General features: G+C 38.4%; 1 protein-coding gene across 1 annotated transcript in view; it reads left to right on the top strand.

Moving 5' to 3' along the window:
• Positions 1-12,227, top strand: part of FAM73A (family with sequence similarity 73 member A) — a 66,986-nt gene that overhangs the window by 2,910 nt on the left and 51,849 nt on the right. The window contains exons 3-7 of the mRNA XM_015414254.1: positions 3,417-3,594; positions 4,845-4,981; positions 7,043-7,169; positions 8,649-8,785; positions 10,141-10,264. Coding sequence (XP_015269740.1) covers positions 3,417-3,594; positions 4,845-4,981; positions 7,043-7,169; positions 8,649-8,785; positions 10,141-10,264 — 703 coding nt within the window. The remainder of the gene's footprint in view (positions 1-3,416; positions 3,595-4,844; positions 4,982-7,042; positions 7,170-8,648; positions 8,786-10,140; positions 10,265-12,227) is intronic.

Raw genomic sequence — 12,227 nt, 5'->3', positions numbered from 1 at the left:
CTCTTTCGGGTGCTCTTTCCACCAGTAAGGAGCTGCCACTGAAAATGCCCTGGCCCTCATTGCAGCGAGTCTGGCATCCTTGGGGCCCGGGAGGGTCACCCTGACCGCAGTGCTCTCTGGGGTATATGTGGGGAAAGGTGGTCCCTCAGGTAATTCAGATACATACATAATATTTGCCTCCAGTAATGTGCCAATCATGTATAGAAACAGACATTCACATGAAAATGGTCAAATTACATGCATGGAAGCTGCTAAATAGAAAGAAAGTGCATTGTATTCAACAGCCCAGATTGCATGTGCTTGGGGACCCGCAATCCCGAAATCTGCATTAGTTGACTTTCCTATATTATGCTAATAGAGAATTTTTACACTCATCATGATTGCCATAGTCCTGGAACCTGTTTCTCCTCTTTTCCTGTTCATCAGGAACAGGGGAATAACTTCAAGAAGTGTAAAAATAATTGAGTGATGAGCCATTTTATTTCAAATAAATGCTTTTGTGTAAAAATTCAGTAGTGGGTTTTAGTCACATATTTTTATATGAAGTGTCACAGATTTTGGACACTGATACCATCAGTTCTGTCTCCAAAAATGTCAGTTGATCTCTTGGATCGCTGATGAATCTGTGTTCATATTTAATTGCTCTGGCCTTTGAGATTTGTGAAGATTTTTTGTAGACATAAATTTATGTAAACGTTTCTTCCTTAAACGCATGAAGTGGTCAAGCTGATGCAAACATGAATTGAGCTACATCGGAGGAAAGTTAAAATTAGGGTTAATAAGACATCAACCAACTGGTCTCTGCTGTTCTGACAAGTTTATGCTAAATTGTAAGGTCTAGTCTTCAAATTTAGTTTTTGATTTGCAAGAGATTATTGTTAGAAGCAATATCCTTTTGCAATAATCCATTGCAAAAACAGCATATAAGCAGTAGGGATAAAAACAAACATTTACAATCAAAATTTATGCATTTAGCTAGAATATTTCTGTGCTTCTATAGAGTCATGCTTGAGACGGCTTACAGTTAGAACAATGTAATAATATAAAAACAAGTCATTGAACATAAACAGCTTAAGAACTATCCATGAAACAGAAGCAGACCATTTATAGAACTGGTAAGGTAAAACCTGTAACTAAAAGCCTGGATAAAAAGGTGTGTTTTGTTCTGGTGCCTAAAAGAAAGTAGAGCAGGTGCCAGGTGAGCCACAAGGGCAGAGGGCATTCCAGACGCAAGGTGCTACCACAGAAAGTGTCCTGTCGCTAGTCACCACTCCCCTCACCTCTGCATTTTAATTATAATGTATATATCTCTTTAAAATTTAGCCTTACAGTAAACTCTATATTAAATATCTACAATGATGTTAAAGCCAAAATTAGAACTAAAATAATAACACTTTATACTACAAGTTGCAGACCAAACTAAACAAAACTGTATATGATCTGGAAATGAATCTCCTGAGTATGTTTGTTGACACAGAACAATTGTGGGGGCCCTGGTTTGGATAGGAATTGGGGCAGGGAAGGGGGTTATCTTCCCTGCTGTGGTGCCTCAGATGGTGCCCCTGGAGCTGTTCCTGCCTGAATGGAGAGACATACAGGCAAAGAAAACCGAATCTCTGGGAAGGTGCCAGAAGTCCAGAAAACTGTGCAGTGGCAAAAGGTAAAACATTTCTTCCTGTGTACTCCATATACAAACCAAGGGCTTCAGGACTTGCTGCTCACCAGTTAAAATGCATGGGAGAACCATTCACAGATCTTAACAGTGTCTTGACTTTGTTTTGAATTAATGTTTACTTCTTTAGTATAGAGGAGAAAAACAGAGGGAAATGTCTGACTTTTGAAGTGACGTACTGTAAATGTAATGCGGTCAGTGTTCCCTCTAAGCTGAGTTAGTGTGAGCTAGCTCACAGTTTTTTAGCCTCCAGCTCACACATTTTTGCCTTAGCTCAGGAAGGATGGCTCCAGAGCAAACTAATTTATGCAGTAGCCAAATCACCTGATCACAACTTTAATGCCAGTAGCTCACAAAGTAGAATTTTTGCTCACAGGACTCCACAGCTTAGAGGGAACATTGAATGCGGTAGGTTTTATTATGTATTATTGTGGGCTTTCTAATAAATCCTGGAATAAGCAAATTATCACAGCAACTAGGTTCCAGGAGATCCTAAAATCTATTTCATCATCATCTGCTATGTTCAAACAAGACCAATATTTATCAGCTCTTTTTGTCAAGTTCTAGGCTTGTCATCATCAAGTAAGGAGTCTTTGTTAGCATCTGCACACATACAGAGAGAATCAGATGTAAACCCATTAAATTCACTATTGCCTTTCATTTGTCCCTAATTCTGCTATGCAAAAAGCATGTGTGTGATGGATATTGAAAGGCTTCATATTGTGCTTCTGTAGTGTGTTGTCTATTTAGTTGAAACATGTTCTATCTGTTACAGCAACCAATTAGCATACATACCTGTTCAGAAAATATATGCGGAAAAATAATTATTTTAAATAATTAAATTTAAACTATTTAAAATTTTCTTTTTAATGTTAATTAAAATCTTTTTTAACATTTGAATTAAATCATTCTACCCTACATATGTTAAAAACAAATAACTACAGATGTCAGATAATGTTAATGTCAAATAATAAAGGTAACTGAATTGCATAATTCGTGTTTTGATCTCTAATTTATTTGCCTCTTAAATACAGTCATGGTAAACCGCAACAATCCAAACGCTGAAAGTTAGTAAAGAGCTCTGTGGCTTATGCTCCATTGTTTAATCATACATACCAAGAAGCAGTCCATATTGAACTTGATAGGATTTGTTTCTAAATAAATATATATTTAGGATAAGGTTGATAGTGATGATAGATCTTGCTCCTGCTTCTGTTCTGAATGGATTTATTAGAAGAACAGATGTCTGTAAAGTTTATTTGTAGTTATCTCGAGCGCCTTATGGGGCCTCACAGTTTTGTTTCATAAATTTTATATGGAATAAAGTTGTAAAGGCAACTACTAGAGCATTACTCCTTTAAGCACAATATGAGGTGTGTCTACTTGAAAGTAAGCCCCACCATGTTCAAGGAAATTGTATCCAAAGTGCTCAATGCATACATTGTGTCCAGTGTGTACTACAGTGTGTACTGCATAGCAAAACTGGGTTTTTATTTAGAACAAAATATGATTGCCAAAATAAATAAAATGTACTTGCCTCACCATTTGTATAAACCATGCACAGTATTTTGGCAAAGTATTGCATTATAAAAGCACATTGCACAGGGAAGAGGGCTTTAACACCATCATTTAACATGTGTGCGAAAGAAACTTTGATGAAATTCTGTATATTGTAATATGTGTTGTTAAAACTGAATATCAGAAATCATTTTTAAATGTGATATAGTCCTCTCTTTAATATAAGGTTAAGATCTCACCAGGTCTGAAGAAGCTGATTGCAGTAACTGCAGTGAGTGCAATATCTGTGCTTTTTCTTGCCCATCACTTCAAAAGAAAGCGTGGAAAGAAAAACAGGAAAGTATCTCCATGGGAACCAGGGCGTATGGTTTTAGAGTATGCAAAAACCGCTGCATCAGAAAAAGGTATGTGACCTGTTTACAGAAAGCTAAAATTCTAGGGATTACAGTTCCTTGGAAGTAGATGCAGTTGAAATCAGTGGGGCTTACCTCCAAGTAAGTGTGTTTAGGATGCGGATGAAAGCTCTTAATACATCGATAAATATATTCTTGACTAAAAAGCTCATAAAGCTCAGCTAACCTTACAGTTGGGCATCTGAACTATTGTAGAAAATAAATTCAGTATTGACCATAAGGAACTGATAGCTCTTAAGTCAACATTGTTTAGCCTTTTTGAATCTTGAGACAAAGCAGTGGGCACCACCACCAAAGGGCTGTCAGTGTGGTCAGTCACAGAATCTTTGACCAAGTGTCAGCCTATGATAGAGGTGTAAGTAGTGCTGAATGGGTGCTCTCTACACATGCAAAGATAATGCCTACTGGGCTCTTCTGAAACTCCTCTTGTGCCAGGGACATAAAGGAAATCTTGGATGAGCTCTTTCTGTTGAAGAACAGATGCTAAGTTGGGGGCACACACAGCTCTGATGAACTTACCAGGAATGACCTCAACATTTTGCTAGTTAATCAGCTGGTAGGACCCAAAGCTTCCTGGATTTGTATGTTCTGTTAAAGACCACTGGACTTTATCTGCAAAACTGAAGAAGCAAGTGGGTGCCAGAAACACACTGCTAGCTGTTGTGCTGCTCTGGCCACCACATTGGAGATTACTGTAAAGAAGAAAACCTTCTGTCTGCCAGGCTAGAGGCAAGGGGTGTCTGAAATGTGCAGCAGTTGCAATAGTGGGACTTACTGTCAGTTCACTATGGGGGACAGACATAAGGACTTAACCTTGCCACCACCCACCTACTCATAGCATGGTTCTCCATTTGAATGTATGGCTGAACAGCTATATGGGCTGTGCATACACAGGTGATGGCATGTGTGCAGTGATGTTTTATCCATTCTTTACTTTCACCTGCTCTCTCAGCAAACCCTCACATAGCCACTTAAGATGTAAGAGTGTGAAGATGAGTTTGTAGGTCTGTTGCAGAGGTAAGAGGCTGTAAGGGCAGAAAGCATACAAAGTGCTTCCAGTATCAGCCGCTCCAGCGTGAAATTGTATGCATACTTCCTGTCTTCACTCCCTATTTTCTTCAAGCCTTGCTCTCTGGGAAAATCATGTTTCTGCTGTATCCCTCAGCTAAAAGACATTTTTTTTACTGTGTACAATATTTTCTAGCAGCTGAAATTTTCAATCACCATTTATTCCTTTTCAGATTCGAGTTGCTCCAGCAGCAGACAAAACCTAACACTCTCATTGAGTTCAGCCAAAGAAAAAGGTTCTCAATCCTGTATAAATGCAAATGGAAGCCTCTTCAGTAAATATTCAGGTTCAGTGCAGAGTTTGGCCTCAGTAAGTGTAGTCTATTAATACGTGTTGTTATAGAACCAAGTTTGAATCCAGTGGTTTGTTATAGTTGTAAATAAACCATCAACTTAATTCTTCCATAGTTTCTTATAACTATTCACCATGGCTTTTTTTACAGAGCAGACTTTCTCAGACGTTTTGTTGAAGCCAGTCCCAGTAATTTTAGCAGAATATTTTCCCAAACAAGGCTGAAAATCTAAATAGAGAGTAAATCCCGTTGAAAAGAGTGGAAAGTGTATAAACACGCTAGGATTAAACTGTAAGTGTATTTAGGGAAGCATTATAAGATTTCTGTGTGTGACTTATGATACACATCAACTACATATGTGTCCATGTAATTGTAACAGTATAGATGGTATCCCTCTGGGGAAAGATCTTAATTATCTTTTTCTAGTAACATCGTGTCTGTTAGAGTCTTTCCATGTTCCACATGTCAGAGTTTCTTAGCTATGGCTGAACCTTTGGCTCAAAAGATTTTGGTAGGATAAAAATAATCATAATTTAAACAGTTATAAGACCAGAGGAGCCATTATTTTGCAGATGAGATGTCATACAGTTTTCATTTTTAGAACAAAACAGGGTGAAGATCCCTATGTATCATTCTGAAAAATACATTTCCTAAGAGAGAGAGAATTTTCAAGACATGGATCATATCTTTTGGGTTTAGCAGGTGCAACTAAGTTTGGAAATATTCGTGTTAACAAGTGATCTCCTTGGGTAGCATCTAACCTAGTTAATAGAGTAAACCAGATTACTATGGTTTGATCTTCTGTGAAGACTGAGAAGAGTGACCACTCCTTTCAGAGAACAAAACAGTTTGTATTTGACAAGATTAGACAGACAGTAGGACTGTCCTTTAAAAATAAGTTTTCCCAGATGTTCTTAATACCTACTGATATGTTTCATTGTCTTTGTGTAAGCACAGGGGAAGGGTTAAACCTCCACTTTCCATGGTCCTGATCCAAGTTGAACTTTTGCGTATCTGAGAATTTATTTCCAAACATGGAGCACACACACGGAGGATAGGTTCAGGGCATACTCAAGGATGATGTAATGAACAATTAGACATTTCATGTTTCTTTGTTTCAGTGCCTTTCATCTTCATAGTCTCTTCTAGTTTCAATAGAAATCAAGCAACTAGCTTGTCCAAGGGAATTTCCTTTGGTTTTCCTTACCTAAGCCCTTTCATGGAAAGTTCATATCTTTCATCTGAAATGTTAAATTTGACATCAACAAGAGACTTCTCAGAAAGTTCTTTACTTTCAATATCAAATGGACATTTCTAAAGAGCACTCTTAGTTCCTTCTGTGCGGAAGTTTGAGAACCTCTTGGCCTGTAGCCATGAATATGTAAATAGCTTCCTCACCATTTGCTTACCTATTCACATCCTTTCTCTAAAGATATCTGAAGGAAGCTTCCACTTCAGTATATATGATGGCTAGAATGTTTTTGCTATTATAGTGTGGATCATGACTAGTATGGTTTCTATAATGTATTGGAATGTAACCGTATAATCCCCAGACATTATCTTGCAATGTGTGTTATAATATCCTTATGGCAAGTATTGTCCAAAACAGCATATGTGACGGGTAAGTGGAGAAAAATGGGCAACTATGAAATAGAAACACATGTCCAAGAGAGGGAGAAAGGAATGTGCATAAGTAAGGGGAGAATGGGTGGCACATAATTTAGACAAAGAGACTACATATATGGGAGAGAGGGGGAAACATACATTGGCTTGGATCTATGCAACATGAGATGAGATGTGTAAATGGTGACTTCTCTCTCCCCCACCTCACCCTGGGCAGTATTTTCTTCCTGAGACTGGGATAAAAAAAAATGTGCATAATGGAATATACTAGCCCAGTTATTAGCTTTAGGCCTCAAATTATTATTAATCCTTAAATAATTTATTTGCTAAAGCAAACAGCGGGACTCAAGTATAATGACAAAGTAATTGGGAAAGAACTAGTTATCCTGTCCTAAGGGTAATATTTGATAGCTAGGGATCAGTCCATTTACTTTCATATACTTTTTTTCAATTAGGTCCAAAGTGCCACTTCCTGTCCTAGCTGTGTTTGTGTCAATTCAAATTCCTGGGACAAAGCAGATGAAGATGATATGAAATTGGTCAATATTCCAGTAACTACCCCAGAAAACTTATACTTGATGGGTAAGTGTGCAGCCTTTTTAGTATTACATTCTGGGTATTTAAAAAATTTCAGAATGAACAAGCACAGGCTAATCACAACTAGTGCCATCTTTCAGGGTATGCTGGCACCATAACATGTACTGAAAAGTGTTGGCCAGAAAGGACTCTGAGGCCAATGCAGCAATTCTTTCTGTTCTCAGGGTGTCCATACTGTTGCAGAGAGCAGAACTAAGCAAAAGCTGATGCATGAGTTTCCTGCAGGCTGCATAAACATGGGTTTTAGGTAAAGAATCAGTGCAAGCTCCAGTGAATTAGTATTATCTCTTAAGTATTCCCAAGTTCTTTTCCCTCCAAGTTCTTTTCTCTCCAGTTAAATTCAGGCATCAATCTCCAGTACTGTTAATATAAAATAACTACATTTTGTTCCTGTGCTCTTGGCATTTTAAAGAACTGTGTTCATTTTGGCATTTGAGAGACATTTGATCAGTGTGTGTGTGTGTGGGGGGGGGGTGTTTTCACTTGGGATGGTTTCTTCTTTTGCCCCTTCTTTCCAAGAGGGCAAGGATACAACCTGATACTAACCACACTTTGGGCGCATTGGAGTTAGCAGATCATTCTATTTAGAAAGTTTACAAAAACCTGAAAGGTACACATGTAGTTTTTAAAACATCCAGCCTCATTCCTTATGTGGAATTCTGAAAAAACTGAAAGCTTGTACCCAGCATTGTTATTTTATCTGGTCTTAATAAAAGTTATTCTCCTGCCAACCTAGCAGTTCGAAAGCAAGAAATTGCAAGTAGATAAATAGGTACCACTTCAGTGGGAAGGTAACAGCGTTCCGTGCACCTTGGTGTTTAGTCATGCCGGCCACATGACAACGGGAACGTCTTCGGACAGCGCTGGCTCTTCGGCTTTGAAACTGAGATGAGCACCGCAACCCTAGAGTCGGATTCGACTTGCTTTCGAGCAAGGGAACCTTTCCCTTTACTATCCATCATGAGAACAACAAAGTGTAGGTGGAGGGTAGGATTGGTGGCCACTCAATAAATTTGCAGATGACGCCACATTGGGAGGAGCAGCGAACACACCAGAAGGGAACCTTTACCTTTACCTTTTAATAAAAGTTATTACATAGCTTTTGTTTTTTGCTGGGGCCCAAATGGCTACCTATGTCTTTACTTATGAGTCTTAGGGTATCAGTTATCCAAAACGTTTGCTTACATTTACCTCTTTTTATTTGAAAATTAAAATAAATATAACTAGAAATGTTCCACATTATTGAATTTGAAAGGATGAAACTCATTTAGAACATGGCATAGTTCCTTCTGATCTACCCATGCAATATAAGCCACGGTGTCCACATTTAGGGAACAGGTGTACTTCAGAAAAGTGCCTGCAAAGTAAGTAGCTCCAAATAGCTCAAGTGAATAATTCCAGACACAAAAGATAAGGCAAACTGGAAAGTTGATAGCACTTTGTGTTTGTAAAAATGTCTTCCAGGAATGGAACTTTTTGAAGAGGCACTGCGGCGATGGGAGCAGGCACTTACTTTCCGTAACAGACAAGTTGAAGATGAAGCAAACTGTAGTTCCATCAAACTTGGAGCAGGCGATGCAATTGCAGAGGAAAGTGTAGAAGTGAGTAAATTACAATGTGTACTTGCATCAAATAATTCTATACTGTTTCTATATAAGTTCCAAATTATAGTGAAGAAGCTAAAATTATTCAAGATTTCCCCTTGTAGAATAGTATTTTATTGGAGTTCTTCTTCAAAGTTCGAATGGCATTGTACTGCCATTAAATCAGAACTTAGGTAAAACTGTATCAAAAATTCTGCTACTTACCTTTTGGTTTTCTTATGTAACTCCACTTTCTCCCTTCACCGCCCATTGAGGGAAGAACTTATTGGACCTGGTCTGGTTAATGAAAAGGTGCTAGTGAAGGAGAGAAAATACCGGTGTCTTCAGGCCCACTTATTTCCAGTTCCTCAAAGGAGGAGGGAATTACCAGTAAGAAAAAAAGAAAAATACAATATTAAAACAAACCTACTGGCCTCCCCCCAGTTTACTTTTACCTTTCACAAAATTAAAATATAAACAAGAATTTGGTTATTTAACATAGAGGGATCAAGCATCAAGATGGGGGAAAGCGCCAACTTACACAATCCAACCCCTTTTCTGCTAGACTCTCTAAAACTCTCTCAGTCTTTTGTGCAGTTTGGGTGGTGTTCTGTGGTGCTGGTGTTGTAGGCTGTGGTGGCTCCATTGTCTCTCCAGGCAAAACTCACTGCATTGGCCTTCAACATCTTTAGTTTCTATTTCTCCTCAGAAATCTCTTATTTTTCTTAGCAGCCTCCTGTGACTCCCCCTCAGAGACCAAAAATCTTTTACTTGCTAAAATCCAGCAGTGATCTAAATCCTTGGGGTTACTCTTAATTATCCTATCAAACTGTGAGAGGTTCGGTACAAATAGGTCTTAGTATTCCCTCATTCAGAATCTGTCCCTAGTTACGTTAAGCATACTGTATAGTATGCAGCCTTCAGGAACATTCCCCTTCCCCCATCCCCAAATACAGGTTTATTCTATATATTAGAATTAATGTCAGTTAGCAAATGTCAGGGTATATAAGCTATGTTACTTAAAGATGTATATCCTGGCAATCTGATATTTTCACCTTTGTTCATGTGCCCAGTGCTAACAGTATTTACACGGAAGTAAACTACACCTTTAGATTTGTAATATCTTCTTGAAATAAGCATGCCAGTATGTGTAATTTTCCTGCTGTTCAGTTGCTGTGATTCAGCTTCTGCGTTAGATTTACATGTATTTTGACTTGAGCTATGTATGAGTGCTGTATCCTACTGTTATTGCATGTGGTTCTCTATAAAGAATGCATTACTAAAGTAACCCTTGCTGATACAACCAAAATGTCTGATAGCTACTTTAATGCTTGTGAAGGAATCCATTTACATGCAACAGTTTCTGTCTGCAGGACATAATTAGTGCTGAGTTCATTCATAAGCTTGAATCCTTGCTTCAGAGAGCTTATCGTCTTCAGGAAGAATTTGAAGCCTCTCTTGGGGCCTCTGACCCAGCTTCCTTTGCTAATGATGTTGGTGAGTGTTTCTGGTTTACATCATTTTTCCTGACAACATATTCTGCCATTCTAGACCACAGGGGGTGAGTTCTCTAATGATGACAGGATGATGAGATAAAACTCACATTTTGGTTTCCTTCTTCTGCACAGAAGACCAGTTTCATGCAGATGGTTCAGTTTCCACTGAATGGTACTGAAGATGTTTCCTTTCTGAATCTTCATATTGAATCATAATGTTCTTCGTATCAATGCTCCAACTTGATTAGAAACTACAATTCAGGCCTTAGAATGCAACTCAGACCCCAGAATGTGGTCAATAAGCTTTGATGCAAATTTCAGATTTCCATTTACCCTGTGCCTGAAGCAGAATGCTGGGCAACCAGCCATCTGTCTTTGAGTGGGGACAGAAAACATAGAGATGAGAAAGCAGAGGAGAAAGAGAAAGTTCTTACATGCAATGTAATACATAGTAAAACAAGGTATGGCTTGCCTAGATATTTATACCATTGCTCTGTTTGTTCCCTTAGGGATACGGAAAATAATTACAAAGCACAGTCATGAATGGGATGGTACTTGTTTGTTCTAGAAAATAGCTAACTTGTTTTCCAAGAACAAAGTTAGAGTCCAGTGGCACTTTAAGAGCAACAAAGTTTTATTCTGGGTATGAGTTTTTGTGTGCGTGCTCATGAAAGCTTATACCCAGAATAAAACTTTGTTGGTCTTAAAGATGCCACTGGATTCAAATTTTGTTCTGCTGCTTCAGACTAACATAGCTACCAACCTGAATGTGTTTCCCACAGTTTACATTAGGGCACTGTAAGCTTTCAGGGCTGATTTGGGCTGCAATGGTGTTTACAAATTTAGACTTGGAAGTACTTCTATGTGACAATAATATTTCATTGTGATAATAGTAATTAGTTCCATGAAGTTCCTGTGTCTAACAGATGTTGAAGGGACTGTACTGTTCTGCAACTTACAGGAGACTGAGCTTTCAGAGTGCCATTCTATAACATTTGTAAAAAGTAAGATTGTACAGAGCTAGGCTCAGAAAGATCTACATTCGTATTTATATGTACAAATTACCTTGAACTTTCATAAGCAAATTATTTTGCCTTTTATTGTTTAGGCAAACTATGGAGCCTTGCTACAAAGGAGATTCAATGTCATGCTATCGTAGCCTAACTAGTTTACTGTAGCATGAGCTTCCATGAAAGCTGGTCTCGTTTTTACTTATTTATTTAGATACTTATATTCTACTTTTCTCCCCGATGGCAGCCCCAAGCAGGTTACAACATTGTCCCCCCCTCTTCATCTTCACAACAATCCTGTGAGATCATTTAGGCTGAGAGTGTGTGATTGACCTAAGCTCACGCTGCAAACGTCCTAGGCAAATTGAGAATTGAACCTTGGTTTCCCAGATCCTAGTCTAATCACTACACTACAGCAGCTCTCTTCTTATAGTGTGGAAGGTAAGAGTGTGAACCAGGAAGCCCATACTGCAAAGTGCACCTCAGTCATGACCCCATTAGAAACATCTCTTGGCTTCAGCCCTTTTGATTGAATCCTGTGTGCTTTCCACTAGTGCAAGAGAAAGGAGAGATAATCTTGCCAAAATGCCTGACTGCATATTTTTCCAGCAAAATGCTGAGAGTGTTCTCATCTGCAATATGGGGAAGGTAGTACTGGCATATTTTATAAAGTTTTTTTCAAGGATTACTAAAACAATGCACAGGAATCACTGAAACTTCTACAGCACTTCAGAAGTGTATTACTATTGCTGTTATACTAAAAATAGTTGTAAAAGTGTGCTAACAAACTCCAAAATATTTAAAAGCAGCAGGGGGCAGCATTGTGGTTAGTTTACCAAAATACCTCTGTTATTATGAAATTGACTGATGTCAGGCATTTGGGGAAGCTAATCACCAATAAATTCTACATCACACAAATTAACTGGTGGAAAACAGTGTTCCTAGTAAAAAGCA

This window comes from Gekko japonicus, unplaced genomic scaffold, assembly GCF_001447785.1.
Source record: "Gekko japonicus isolate JY-2015 unplaced genomic scaffold, Gekko_japonicus_V1.1 scaffold30, whole genome shotgun sequence".
Taxonomy (NCBI): Eukaryota; Metazoa; Chordata; class Lepidosauria; order Squamata; family Gekkonidae; genus Gekko; species Gekko japonicus.
The sequence above is the reverse complement of the archived record's forward strand: the minus strand, read 5'-3'. Positions and strand labels throughout refer to the sequence as shown.